General features: G+C 31.6%; 1 protein-coding gene across 1 annotated transcript in view; it reads right to left on the bottom strand.

Annotated features, from left to right (window-relative positions):
- The window catches only part of LOC111626413 (pre-rRNA processing protein FTSJ3-like), a 36,514-nt gene that overhangs the window by 14,284 nt on the left and 7,354 nt on the right, over positions 1–14,876 (bottom strand). Inside the window, exons 3-12 of the mRNA XM_023369779.1 lie at positions 12,790–12,869; positions 12,613–12,712; positions 12,385–12,515; positions 9,650–9,940; positions 8,458–8,558; positions 7,443–7,508; positions 7,139–7,370; positions 6,830–6,993; positions 6,584–6,765; positions 1,833–1,907 (exon numbers count right to left, since the gene is read on the bottom strand). Coding sequence (XP_023225547.1) covers positions 1,833–1,907; positions 6,584–6,765; positions 6,830–6,993; positions 7,139–7,370; positions 7,443–7,508; positions 8,458–8,558; positions 9,650–9,940; positions 12,385–12,515; positions 12,613–12,712; positions 12,790–12,869 — 1,422 coding nt within the window. The remainder of the gene's footprint in view (positions 1–1,832; positions 1,908–6,583; positions 6,766–6,829; positions 6,994–7,138; positions 7,371–7,442; positions 7,509–8,457; positions 8,559–9,649; positions 9,941–12,384; positions 12,516–12,612; positions 12,713–12,789; positions 12,870–14,876) is intronic.

Here is a 14,876-nt window from a genome sequence, read left to right as displayed (position 1 = left end):
TAATGTTGATGAGCTGGAATATAAGGATACAACAGTGATGCTGGGAATATTATGGATCATTCATACTTCTAGTCTTAAATGTCTACACTTTTGTATTGCCATTAAAGGCAATCATTTTAAACATGTACTATAGTAAAATAATGCTAAGTGCTTTTGTATTAATTTATGCAAGGTTAATTTTTGTCCTTTACAATTAGAGATTTAGCATAACATAGAAATTATGTTATGCTAAATCTTAAAATGCTTTCCTTCCATTATTCTTGTGAAATTCGAAGTTTATATAGTTTCATAAAGGAATTTAATCCTTTAAATTTATAATAAATTCCTTTAAATAGAGGAATTTGAACCTACAGAAACAAACTATAGAGTGCATGAGAAATTTATAACTCTTTCTGTTTAACTATAAACATTCTCACGATCAAACCATGTATAGTTTACAATTACCAACGAAATTCATCATAATATTGTCATTTTAACACCAACTTTAACCCCACACCTGCTAAAACAATTGGTCACCTGACAAAGTTTCCCACTGCAAAACGTATAAAAGACATCCTCCTTCCCCTCTCGGGGAATCGCCGATCGTGAGTCGAAACATCGAAGTCTTCCCCATCGCAGACCTACTCCACCTTGTGCCACACCCCAGAATCCATTTGACCAATATTGCGGAAAAATATCCCACTAATATTTGCAAAGAGGTATGAATGCATATTTGTAAACTCTCTCTCTCTCCGTCATCCGCGCAGTAGAAGGATAGGTTGTTATAATGGAACTTAGAGTAATTAGGTTTGTAATTTTTCTCATAGTTGATTGTAATAAACTCTTGTTTTGTTTTTAAATGGTGTCTTTACTCAACTTTGCCAACGTCTTATCGTCGACCCCTCTGACTCTCCTCCACTCGCATAACGCGTAACAGAATGAAACGCCATCCTTGACAAGAAAGTAGGTCACTGACCTGCCGGAAAGGAGAGGCATCACCAACCTCTCCGGCAGCTCACATTCTTGTCCTTGAGAGAGATGACTTGGAGACAGATAAATCCTGACCAAAACTTTTGAGCATGCTGAAAGTTATAATAAGAATAACAGGCCTATCTCTAGCACTAAACAATAGGCAGAAACGTTATTTGGTGTGAATAAAAAAGTATGGACTATTATAAAGCCCATTATATCTACACATAAAATATATGAAATATATTAAAATAAAAAAGTATTAAAAATTTATGATAATAATTCAATTTTTGTGGGCCCTTGACACTGGAGCGCAGGGCTTAAGCCGTATTAGTCCCTATGTAGATCTGCCCCTGTACACAACACATGTATGCTGACTGGGTACCGCAAGCTTTTGATACAATCTGGCCATGTTAAATGCTTTGAATGATGTCATGCATGCGCACTTGTTTGCCTCGGAAAACCGACATAAGCAAACGATCAAGTTCCTGCAAGCATCACACTGACTTAAAACGGCTAGCCACAAGCTGTCAATGAAAAAGCAAACACAAATGATAAAAGAGCTTACACATTAGAATAAATTATTATTGGCATATTTGTTCTCATATAAAAAATATATTGACAGTCAAAACTTTCTCTTAAGCATGTGGCACACACTAAGCAAGCCCAGAGAATTCACCCCCGCTTTAAGATACCATATAATTTAAACATGTATTTTTTTTTTAATTAATTAACTTATTTTATTATAAACAACATATACCTATATGCATATACCTATGCATTGCTGAAAAGATCTCTTTTAATTGAACCTGGATAAAGGTTAAAGTGAACACTCCATACAGTTTGTGTATAATATAAAAATATTTAATAAGAAAATAATTTACTTTTATCAAAGGCAGATTTCTCATCTATTAAAACTTCAGACTCATTTTTAGTTTCATTGGAAGATTTTTCAACTTCTGAAAATAAATGTTAACTATTTAAAATTGAATGTTCAATGATATAATCTATTAAGTATAAAAATTTTTAAACTAGTGTAGATAAAAATATTACATATTACATATATCATCAGCTTCATTATTAAAACTGTTTGCATCATTTTGAATATAATAATAATAACTCTCCCATGGTCACCACCTGGTCTTGGTGGGAGAGCTCAGTAATTTTACTGATCCATAGAACAATGCAGGCCAGAGCACAAGATCCTGGTAAGGACACCCATGCCAGTAAGGTCTATGGAGAGAAATGAAGCTAAGAGTGATCACACCCACATTCCATGTAGATATTTATCATGGTAGTAACCAGAACAAAGTGTGATACTGGCTCGGACATCGCCCGGGTTAACAAGGTCCATGTTCATGGGTTAGACATAGGCTCACGTTTGAAAAATAGGCCACAGTCTCCCTTGGTTACCAGTGGCAAAAACAGCACTGGCCCAAGCATGGCTACTACAATGCCCTCAACAGATGTGAGGAATCAACCTAGCCTTGGTGTTTCTGTGGCAATGCATCCACAGACTACAAAGGCTGGAAAACCATGCCAGCAAATGAAATGGACAATAGAAATGAACGAGTTTATCATCCGCACTTACTACACCATCACAAAACTCGAAACAAACATGACAGCATACAGACAACAACTACACCATAGATTCACACAACAATATCCTCACCTAACTGTCACCGAACAAAGGGTTGTTGATCAAAAACGAACAATTATACACAACAACCTTATCCCACAACCAACACTTGAACTTATCAAACAACAGGTTGCTAATCAAATACATCAACAGACAGAAACACTTAACATTAATGCAGATCATGTAACCTTTCAGGATAATCCAGCAACAAGCACTGATAATGGCACACATACAACAACTACCACTAATGATACTACAGATACTTCCTTGTCTACCATTGATAACATAGACATAGAATTAGTTAATACACTCTCACTCATATTTCAGGAAACACTCACTAAATATACAGGTACAGATCCCACACAAAGACCACGAATACCAAAAATCAACACTTCAAAGGTAGTAGGAAAAACACTAAATTATGTAAACACACACTTACTACCACACTACATCCATTTAATTTCTACATTCTCAGACATTCATACATTAGTTTATGCTGGGGCAGTCACAGTAGTAACACACCATGGACTGAAAATACACTCACAGACAGACACACACAAAACACAATTCTATCACAAGCCTGCCTGGCAGAGAAGAATAGAAACACAAATAAATGACATTAGACAGCAATTAGGCAGGCTGACACAATACACTAAAAACAACATAACACCCAAATTAAAGAAACAACTCAAAAACATTTTCAAGAAAATTAAAACACACACAAAACATGAACATCACAACACACACATTACAGAATACATCGATACACTAAAACAAAAACTCGCAGCCAAAGCACGTAGACTCAAACGATACAAAACATGTACACTACGAAAACAACAAAATAAATTATTCACAAACAATGAAAAACTTTTCTACAGACAAATCAGTACCAAAACAAACACTGATACACAGCACAGTGGCACACCAACAGAAGAAGAACTCACAACTTATTGGTCTTCTCTTTGGTCCAATGCTGTTACACACAATGCTCATGCAGTCTGGATCGAGGAGGAGAACAGAAACTTGCACAACATACCAACTATGCCCTGTGCTGAAATAAACGTACATGACATCCGCTACGCTGTTAACAGAACACACAACTGGAAGACACCTGATGTAGACAGCATTCACAATTTCTGGTACAAAAAGTTTACATCATTGCACCAGGAACTAGCTAAACATCTAACACACATCATCATCAATCCACAAGACATGCCACCAACATGTTAAACAACACACAATATGGCTACAATATCAGACATGAAAAAACAACACAATTTACACTGTCACATCTCATGTACTGTACATGGATGATATAAAACTTTATGCATCACACAAAAATGCAGAACACACAGTTAAAGCAATAAACAAATATGTCATCCCAGTACTCACTTATTCTTTTGGAGTTATACATTGGACTCACACAGATCTCGAGCAACTCCAAAGGAAAACAAGAACAACACTCACTAAGCATAAACATCATCATCCTAAATCCACAATAGAAAGACTAACCCTTCCATGTAAAGATGGTGGATGTGGCCTGATTGACATAGTTAACCTTCACTATAAACAAATATAGACACTGCAAGAGCTTTTCTACAAAAAACAAGAAACATCACAGTTACATAAAGCAGACTCAAATAACACACCATTAAATTTACACTCACAACATATGAACATGACAACACATGAAAAGCATAGACACCATTAAGCAGTCTTGGGATCAAAAGGTACTCCGTGGCAGGCATTCCTACGAGCTGCCCAGGATTTTGTTGACAAAATTGTGTCAAACAGCTGGTTAGCTCGAGGATGTCTCTTTGGGGAGACGAAAGAGTTCATGGCTACCATACAGGATCAGGTCATAAATACTAAAAACTACAGAAAACACATACTTAAAGATACAACACTCACAAATGACACATCGTGCCAGAAACTATAGTGGGAACGTGATAGCAAACGAAAGTACAGTAGAGCGTCATTTATCCAAATCAATTGGGGACTGGGGTTGTTCAGAAAATCAATATTTCAGATAACCGATTATGTACAAAAAAATATATTAACCTATCCCATGTTGAAATTTTTCTCCGTTGCGTGTTGCTTTGCGTTGAATTTTCGTTGATGTTAAGCCTAACGAAGACTATTGTATCATTAAAAATTATTTTTCTATTTTGTACAGACAAAATAAATATATTGAAAAATATAAAAACAATAAAAAATTATACTTCAGAAGTTAATTTAGTATCAAAAGCGTAAAATATTTGAGTAGCCCAAGATATAGCCAAAGATTGCAGCGCCACAGCACTGGCAAAAATTTAAACTTGCCGACTGGAATTCTTTCGGATAATTGACTTTCGGATAAACGACACTCTACTGTACTAAGAAATTAAAAGTTTAAAGATCACTTCTGGTTGCAAGCTCTTGGCACAGACAGATTATTTACATAGACATAATCAAGTAGCAAATATAATACACCAAGAGCTTGCAAACAAACAAATTATTAGACATCCATGAACCATACTACTAATACATTCCACAGACAGTATTGGAAAACAACACCGATAGAGTACTAGCGCACAATAAACCAGAGAACAATGGTTGAGAAGAAAGGTGTGGATTGTTGATGTCACAATTACTGGTGACAGCAGGGTTAATGATAAAGAATGAATTACAAGATACATGAACTTGAAAATTGAACTCCAAAGATTGTTGCACAAACCAGCAGCAGTAAAACCAGTGATTTTAGGAACACTGGGTGCTGTTCCCAAAAACCTAAGGCAGCACTTGAAGCAAATCAACGTTGACAAAATTAGCATCTGTCAACTTCAAATATCTGCATTGCTTGGGTCTGCAAACATTCTATGCCATTACATTATGACATCCTAGGTTCTTGGGAAGAACCTGATGCAAATCCTGATCAACACCAACATGTGATCTATTTGTTAATTCATCTAATAGAAATAAATTAATAATAAATTTAAAATTGTAAATTATTAGAGAGATTGCGGCCAACGTTTTCAACACAAAAACGTGTACGTCGGAAGTTCAGCGCCGCTTTCCTAAAGGCCTAGAAGTTTGGCAATGGTGTTTGAAATGTCAAGCATGATTCCACTGACTATCCAAACACCATTGTCAAACTTCTAGGCTTATAAGAAAGCAGCGCTGAACGTCTGATGTACACATTTTTGCATTGAAAATGTCGGCTGCAACCTCTCTATTAAGCCAAATATTTTGACTTTTCAGTCAAAATATTTCTTTTTTTTGTATTTCTTTCTTTGCTGATTTCTTTTGGTGTAGAATTAAGCTAATTATTAATAAAATTATGGAATTTGGCTTAAAGATAGGATAAGATGGCAGCTTACCCATGTAAAATTAATAACTAGAAATTAATTTTGAATTTTAAATATTTTTTAAAAAATTTTGGAAAAAATATATGTTTGATTATTAAAAAATCAGAAAATGGTTTACTGTATGTTTATATCTATATATATTGAGTATTCATTTTTTGACCTGTCTGGATTCATTCCTGGGTCCCCCAGAATGGTTGGCTGATATTTTAACCATTTGGCCATATGACTAGAATGAAACTTTACAATGTAACAATCTGAAGAAGGAGCAAAAGACTTCAAAAACATTTATGAGCAATTATTAGTCATGTTAAAGTGATTTTTATCATACTACTTACTCAATTGTAATTTTTGATTACATCAAGAATTCTCAGTAAATTAATTAATTATGTATAATTGAACTGAAAAAATTAAAACAATATGTCAAATTTTAATATTTAATAATTTGAAACTGAATATTCCATAATTTATTCATTGAAACTCAAGTCTCAACACATATTGAAGATCTGGTGCCTAGAAAATAAGTGTTAATGTTAATAGGGAATTGTTATATTTGGGGTGTTCAATAGCTGTTAAATTAACAGAATTGCAAATTGCACTTAATAAAAATAGTAAATTAACTAAACAGAAAAAACCTGATTTACACACAAACCTGTCTTTTTAGTTTTATCAGAAATAAATTCAAGTTCCAATTCATCATCGTCATCATCCGTCTCTAGACCTGTGAATATATCCTTTTCAAACCATCTTTCAGCAGCATTTTTCTTTTTATCTTCTAAATCCAATAGAAGAGGATTATTTTCTTCAATTTCTTCATTGCTTTCTTCTTCTAAGCTGTATGAATTGTGTTTAGTTAAATTGCAAACTTACAAAATTACAAATAAATATATAAAATTACCTAACAACAGATCCTTCATCATCTACTATTTCATTTTCTATCCAATCAGTTGGTTTTTCATCTCGACTATATACAGACCATTTTCTTTTCAATCTATCTTTTTTCTCATTATCAGGATCATCTGCTAATATAGAAGGATCATTCTCTTCAAGTTTATCCAAGTCCTGTGAATTAAAATTAATTTTTATCATTTAATGACATGTTCTTCATATACATGTATTATATATATATATATATTAACTATATATCATAAATTCATAAATAAGTAAAAATAATTTTTAGATTTTATGACATTTCCTTAATGCATACATCTTTTTTTTTAATTTTGTTGAGTCGAAATAATTCAATATCTTCTTGTACAAGTGGTTCATCATTTTTAATGACCATTTTCAAATTAATTCTTTCATTTAATTTTCTTTTCTGTTTAAGTATATTTTTCTTCTTCCTTTTCAATTCACTTTCTTGTTCTTTTTGAAGTTTAATGGTCTCTTCTAAAATTTCCTCATCTGCATTTGGAATTTCTTCTTTTTCTTGTAATTCTCTTTAAAATAATGCAATTATATTCATAAAATGAACCAATGAAAAAATAACAGCTAATTATAATGAAGCTTACTCTACTAATTCCTTCTCTTCTTTTTCTAAATACTCTTTCATCTTTTTTCTCCAATTTAATAGTAGTCTTTAATAGAAAAAAAATCATCATCATTAGCATCACATTTATTATCATAACTACAGTAGACCCCCCTATAACGCTTAGATACGTTCCACGCTAACCGAAAATTACGTTGTAGGAATGAGCCAATCGCAGCCCGATAGGTGGGAACTTTACGGACTAAGGCTGTTCGAAAGGTTTTCTTCTATAAAATTAACCGATTCTAGACTAATTCCACTCAACATTTCCAAAATACGTATAATTTTTTGGGAATAATCTGTATAAACTATGCTATAAACAAAAAATTGTAGGATTACTTACACCGTTCGACTACGCCGTTGCTTAAAGCTGGTTTTCATCGCGGAACAGCACGCGAAACGACGGCCGCAATTTCTGATAACGAATTTTTGGCGGAAAAATAACTTGACCTTTGGAGACATCATTAATATAAATAATTTTTATGGACGTTGAATAAGAAGTGTTTCTTTCACAAGAAATGTATAAAATTAGTGCTGTATTAGACTTACGGTACCTAATTTACATACTGTGCAGACGATAATAAACTCAACTTACTAGCCTAAAATCTCCGTAGCGTGTTGCCAGGCGGCAGAAAGCATATATATAATTATAATAAAGTTACAATAAATTAAGTTAATATATAATTATATATACAGTACCTAATTTATATATAATTAATATATAATTATATGTACAGTACCTAATTTATATATAATTTATATATAATACTAAACAGACGATAGCAAACTCAATTTAGCCGCTCCGTAGCGTGGCGCAGGGTCGGAGGAAAGTAGTTCGGCTGCTCGTCCACTATTGGTCCAGACTCTATCAATCTTGTCGCGAAACGACGTTATAGGAGGTACGTTATACGAAAGTTGCTACGTTCTAGGAATTGTCGTTATAGGAACGTACGTTATAGGGGGGTCGACTGTAATATATTAATAGGAAAATTACTCACTTTAAATCACCTTTCCCTAATACTTTAATATCTTTACAACACTCTTTGACCTCACTTGTCGATAATGGATGATTTTCAATTTTTGGATCATCAAAAATAATCTTTTAAATAAAAAACAAATTTTAAAAATATATTTTACAATAGAATTCAGTGTTTATTATTCACATAAAGCAGATTTTCCCAAACTGTGGATCATGATCTGAAATAGGCTTTTAAACAAATATAGAAAATGTTTGGAAGATTAAGATGTCTATAAAGCACTTTAATACTGTCCAATAATTACAAAAAGATTGTTATTATTTTCTTAGTCTTTGCTCTTTTCACCTCAAAAGCACTAATTACATTTATGAAAATTCACCAAGAATCCAATCCTAACAAGTTCCAAGTTCCTCAGTGACAAGTACTGTACATGTCTCAGCCATCTTGACCATCCCAGTTTCAAGAATATTAGCTTAAAATTCCATCTTAAAGATGTTTCTTGATAGTGTACTGATGTAGTGACAATAATATGTGTTATATGATCAGGGCTGTCAAAAACTTGGTATGGGCTGGGGTAGAGCAGAATCCTTTTGGCCCGTAACAAATTCTCTTTTTAAAACATTTCCCACCCTGTGGGCACTAAGAAAATCTTTTTGTAGCAAGCCCATTATGGGTCCAGCTAAGCCCACAATAGAGTAGCTGGATGGTGAGGGATGAGGCCAGATGTATTCCAGATAGACCACCCCTAAAAACTTCCTGGGGTTTGAAAATTTTCAACCCTTCTGGATTCAATCCTATGCAAGCAGAGTGGTAGACTATTGCTTTAACTGCTCAACCATTTGACCATCTCATTTTGCCTTTTCTTTTTGAACAAATGAAATATGTAGAATGTTTTTTTATTAATAATTAGCAGGCAGAGATTTTATTTTTTGTTAGTAAAAATTAATATTAATTTATTAGTAGGAACCACTATGAGTATCTGTTTTCTCTAGGTCCGGGAAAACATTTCCAGCTCCTCTTCTATGTGGATCTGTGTATGATATCACTTGCAGCTCACAGGATTTTTCTTATTTTTTTTTTATGTGATTAGATTTTTCAATTATGTATACAAAATAAAAAAACTGAGAAAAATAATCCTTAACTATTTCAAGTTTGAGAAATTCTGCATTGCTTCATAAATATAAAATTGCATAGTAAACCATAAAATGGTTACCTCATTATATTTTCCTAAAAGTTCTATATGATTATTCGATTTGATAAATTCTGATGCTTTCAATTTATTATAAAGTGTATAATCTCCTTCTGGATAACCTTCTGCTTTTTTATTTTGTTTTTCAGGATGGAGAACATTTAGAAAAGCTTTAGGTTCTGCTTCAACTTCTTCAAATAAATATTTAGGATTGAAAAACTTTGGATCAATTTTTGCAGGAGCAATATAGTTTTCACACACAACAAAAATCTCTGCTGATTCATGACGAGATGCTTGTGGCTTGGTGGCATGAACCTGTAATGTGAATTTTAACTAATCAGAATAGAATAACGCTTTTATAAAAGTCAAAATATAAGCAATTATATACAACATTTTATCAGTTTTCTTTAGAATTAAGTAAGTATTACAGTCATAAAATCACTGATAAATATATTAATATATTTTTATTTTCTAATTATTATTTTCAAATGAACAGCTGGATTCCTTTATTGAGCTATTAAGGATGAATAATTACTAAGTAATTTGGCAAGAGATAGCATTTATTCTTATATTTATAATTATTAAATTTAATTTAATTTTAAAATATTCTGTAAGAAGAGACTGGCTTGGAGTGGGACTCACTACTTACCATGCTGATACGTTACCAGTTATGCTATCTGGACCTCTATCTGATCATCATTTCCAGACTAAGATTTGTTTATTAGATACTTGAAGTAATTATTGGATTGGTTGTATTTAATTATTATTTTATAAATTCAATATATTACTGTAGATATAAATAAAAGATGTCTCAAAAGTCTAAAACCATAGGAGTGACGTTGACATTTGTTACAAAGTTTTATAGTAAAACAAAACACTAATTAAGAAAGAATAAGTTCAAGTTATTTTTAAGGTGAAAACCTGCAATTAGTGAGAAGTCACCTAAAGATTTTAATAGGCTGCATACAGACTGATGTGTGTAATTGATGAGAAGTCTGAATGCAGCATGTTAAACTACTCAGCAACTTTACATGAGTCTGCATCCCCACTATCAAAATAACTGGAATTTGATTCTTCTTACTCAGCACCATGCTTTACTTATAGAAGAATAAACAAAGATCAACATAACTGTTATGGATCCAAATTTATAGGACATCTTATATAATTATAAACTGTATCAGTACATTTTGGAGTTTCTAGAAACATTTTCCTTTAATATTAAACTAACTGTAAATATGTATTTTTTATATTTGAATTATTAAATTTCTCTCTTTGATAAATGAAAATATTCTGCTGTCTTTAGTAGTTTAGATTTTTTGCTTTTACTTGAAAATAAAATACAGTAGAGTCCCATACAACACGCAAATAAATCAAGCAACACCCTCAAATTTTGCTAGTCAGAGGTATACATTTTTTTCAACTTATAGGCAAGGTATAAACTTTCATAAATTGTGTGATAATGCAGGTTTTGATAATGTGATTTTCTATAATGTGCAATGAATACCCCACATTGTATGGGACTCTACTCTATATTGTAATTAATAAATTTGTATGTATTATTCAATTCCTTAATTATATATTTATTTGAAATTATTATGATGATGCTTAGTTATATTTATCTTGTCTTACATAAAACAATTATAATCTATCATGATAGTTACCTTGTGCAGAAGATAAAATAAAAATAATAATAACTATCTAATACATCAGAAAAAAAATTAAGATTCAATAACATACAAATATAACATTTCTAATTTAAAACAAACATTCTCATAGCAATTAAAATTTTTTTTAATACTCTTTCTATCCTGTGACTACTAAGAGGGCTTTTTTCAAATCCCACAATAGGACTTTTAGCCAAACCCACAATGGGGCAATCAGGTGGTAAGGGACATGACATATTACGGACAGATCATCCCAAAAAATTTCGGGGATCTTTTTGGTTGCTGGATTCAATCCCAGGTCTCCAGAAAAATAGTTTAATGTTGTAACCACTTCAGCCATTTAATCTGATTTAAATAGTTAAACTTAATTTGTCATTTGCAATTGTGAGGATCTGAAATTCTTAATCAAGCTACTACTTCATTTATTATTTAATTCTGATGTCTCATCTAAACATTCTCTTGGATGACATTTTTCGTCATCTTCAAGATTTTCTCGCAAGACAACATCAATGTATAATCTCTCTTCCAAACAAACTAAGAACTAATCACCTAAATTTTAATTGGCCATACAATCAGAAGAATTTCACTTTAGTTGGTTTAATTTCATGAAACTCAACCCATACAAAAAGTTGAGATTGAAAGCTTTACATCATCTGAGTTGAGGGCAAAAGGAAATTTGTAGTTGTAATGAAAGTTGATAAATATATAACAATTGTCAGCCCTAACCAAAATCCTTATTGTGAAAATTACTTATTGGTAGACCACGATACACAAGTGAGGCAATTTGTCATTCTCTCTTCACAAGTCCAAATTGTTAAGCATGAAAGTATGTTTAGGTGCAAAGAAATGCTTGATGTAAATCCTTTAATAATTTTTACTTTAAATAAATGTATTGTTGATAATAACATAGAATTACCATGGTCCATTCCAAATCCATTTAACACTGGCTTTCAACAAGGCATAAGTTATCCTGATTTGTCTAACAGGGTTTGTAAAGGCCAACCACTGAAGCCTGACTACAACTGTCAATAAAACTGCAATCTCTGACAATTTAAAGCTTATTTACAAATAATTTCATCAATTTTAAAGACATACCCTTTTAAAAAGTAATTTGAACACCCATAACAGTGCATGATAATCTTTAGAACGAAATACTTTTGTTATAAACCAGCCACCTTTAGTTAAAAATTCTGAAGCAAGTTTTAGTGCACTCAAAGTTAACTGATCTGAAAAACAAATATATTAGAATTAAACAATAAAAAAGGAACATAAAAAATTTAAATTATTATTATAAATATTGAAAAAAAAATTAAATATATTTACTTTGAGAGAAAGCATCATGAATCCAACTTTTTCCAACATTAGGGGCTCCATCGTGAAGTATTACATCTGCTTTCCATGTTTTCAATTCAGTTTTTAAAAGCTAATAATTCAGACAATAATTTCCATTAAAAATAATTTTAAATAATCTCAGAATATAATATTTTAAACATATCTTACATGTTTGCATTTATCAGAAGTAATGTCTTCTTGATGAGTAGTCACATTAGGAATTGGTTTTATTGAGACAAGATCAATGCCTAATAATAAATTTTTATTAAAAGACTTACATAGTATCTTATATATGAACATAATCCAAGGTGCATCTAAACTTAAACCAAATAATGCTGGATTCCTTGGGCTGTAATTTTGAAATTGTCATAAAATTACAGCTATAGAAATTGAGCAATATTTGGCTTATGTTCAAAATAACTAGCTAAAATATCTAATTTACTATTAAGTAAATAAATTAGATATGTTTTCAAAATTATATAGTTGCAGACAACTTAAACCAAGTCACAAATGAACTACACACCAACTATGCCTTTGTCAATTTCTTTATCCAGTAAACATTGCCTTAGTTACATGCCAAAATAGTTTGTCTAGTCAATAATCTAATATGATAGATAAGTGGCACATAAAAATAATTTTTCTACTGGATAAACAGAATATAACTGCAATTTAGAAAAATGATTAGGTCAGTTCATAGAACATCTAGCAAATGCTTGTGAATCACCATTTGTCCATGAACTATACTTTGAGAAACATTGACATTTGAAATGGAGTTTAGTGAAGCCTTGTCTAAGTGGCTTATAGAACTGAGTTAGTTCCAAAAATTTGATTGATCAATTCTGATTAAATTTTGTCATTTTACAAAATATGACATAAGGAAGTTAAAAATATAATAAAAATGGAGGATCTGTGATTTTGTTTTCAGATACAATAGGATCCAGCTGAAGAAAAAGATGGAAGGATAGCAAAAACATTTGTGACGTTTTTATAATTTGTAAAAAAATAATAAGATGGTTTGAATAAAAATGTTATTGCATAGAGTTGAGTTAGGTACAGTTAACCTATAGCCTACTGAAGGACATTCAGGGAATTCAATAACCTGTGGGAGATCACAGCTTCACATATAAAATGCATGGTGATTTTTGAGCTTTCTTTTTCAACCATGATATATTTATTTCTTAGAAGATATGTTATTACATGCTACAAGCAAAAAACTATGTAATAATTTATCATTTATAACAATTTCTCAAACCATTCCCACAATATAAATAATTTGCAGTATTTAATAATTTATTTCTTATATGCAACAATATATATGTATGTATACCATATTTACTCACATATAAGACAATCTTGAATATAGGATGAGGTGTGACTTTAAAGATCAAAATAAAGAAAATCAGATTTATTAATACAATTCTAATTTTATTTTGTTTAATCACAAATATCAAATGCACATAAGTGCACACATTGTCCTGCTATAATTACTGGCATTTTAAACTTTAAGGAAAAATCTTGTAAAATCAATAACATAATTTGTTCATGTAAAGCTGGACGATCGCAAACCTTTTTGCCAGTTCTTAACAGTTCTTATATTTATGAGTTTCTCTGAATTCTGATTTCCAAAAAATCATCTGTTTTCACGTGGGAATGGATTAAAACTTATACTGGGCTCGTGTGTTATTTTGGAATTTAATTCAAAAGCTTTGCTTATTCTATTGCTATTCATCTTTACTCTTGAAAATACACAAGAATGATTCAAACAACCCAGATAAAATACTTGTTTTTAAACACCAGAGGGTGAGCATTTGGTAAAAATGCAAATACACGGTTCACAAAAATTATTGCAAAAACAAAACATCCTTTGCTTGCACGTATAGGACGAGGTTTAGGTTTTTGAAGCAGTGAAAAATGAATAAAAACCTTGTCTTGTATGCAAGTAAATATGGTATATTTAATATTAAAGTAGTTAATACTATACAGTAGACCCCCCTATAACGCGTAGATACGTTCCTCGTTATACGAATTTTGCGTTGTAGGAATCCTTAAATACATGACCCAATCGCAGCCCGACACGTGTGAAGTTTATGGACTACAGCTGTTTCAAAGGTTTTCTTCCATAAAATTAATCGATTCTAGACTAATTCGACTTAACATTTCCAAAATACGTATAATTTTTTGGGAATAATCCATATAAACTATGCTATAAACAAAAAATTGTAGGATTACTTACTGAGTGTGCACCGTTCGACGTC

The sequence above is a fragment of the Centruroides sculpturatus genome, unplaced genomic scaffold, assembly GCF_000671375.1.
Source record: "Centruroides sculpturatus isolate CEXI.00-Female unplaced genomic scaffold, Cexi_2.0 scaffold111, whole genome shotgun sequence".
Taxonomy (NCBI): domain Eukaryota; kingdom Metazoa; phylum Arthropoda; class Arachnida; order Scorpiones; family Buthidae; genus Centruroides; species Centruroides sculpturatus.
The sequence above is the reverse complement of the archived record's forward strand: the minus strand, read 5'-3'. Positions and strand labels throughout refer to the sequence as shown.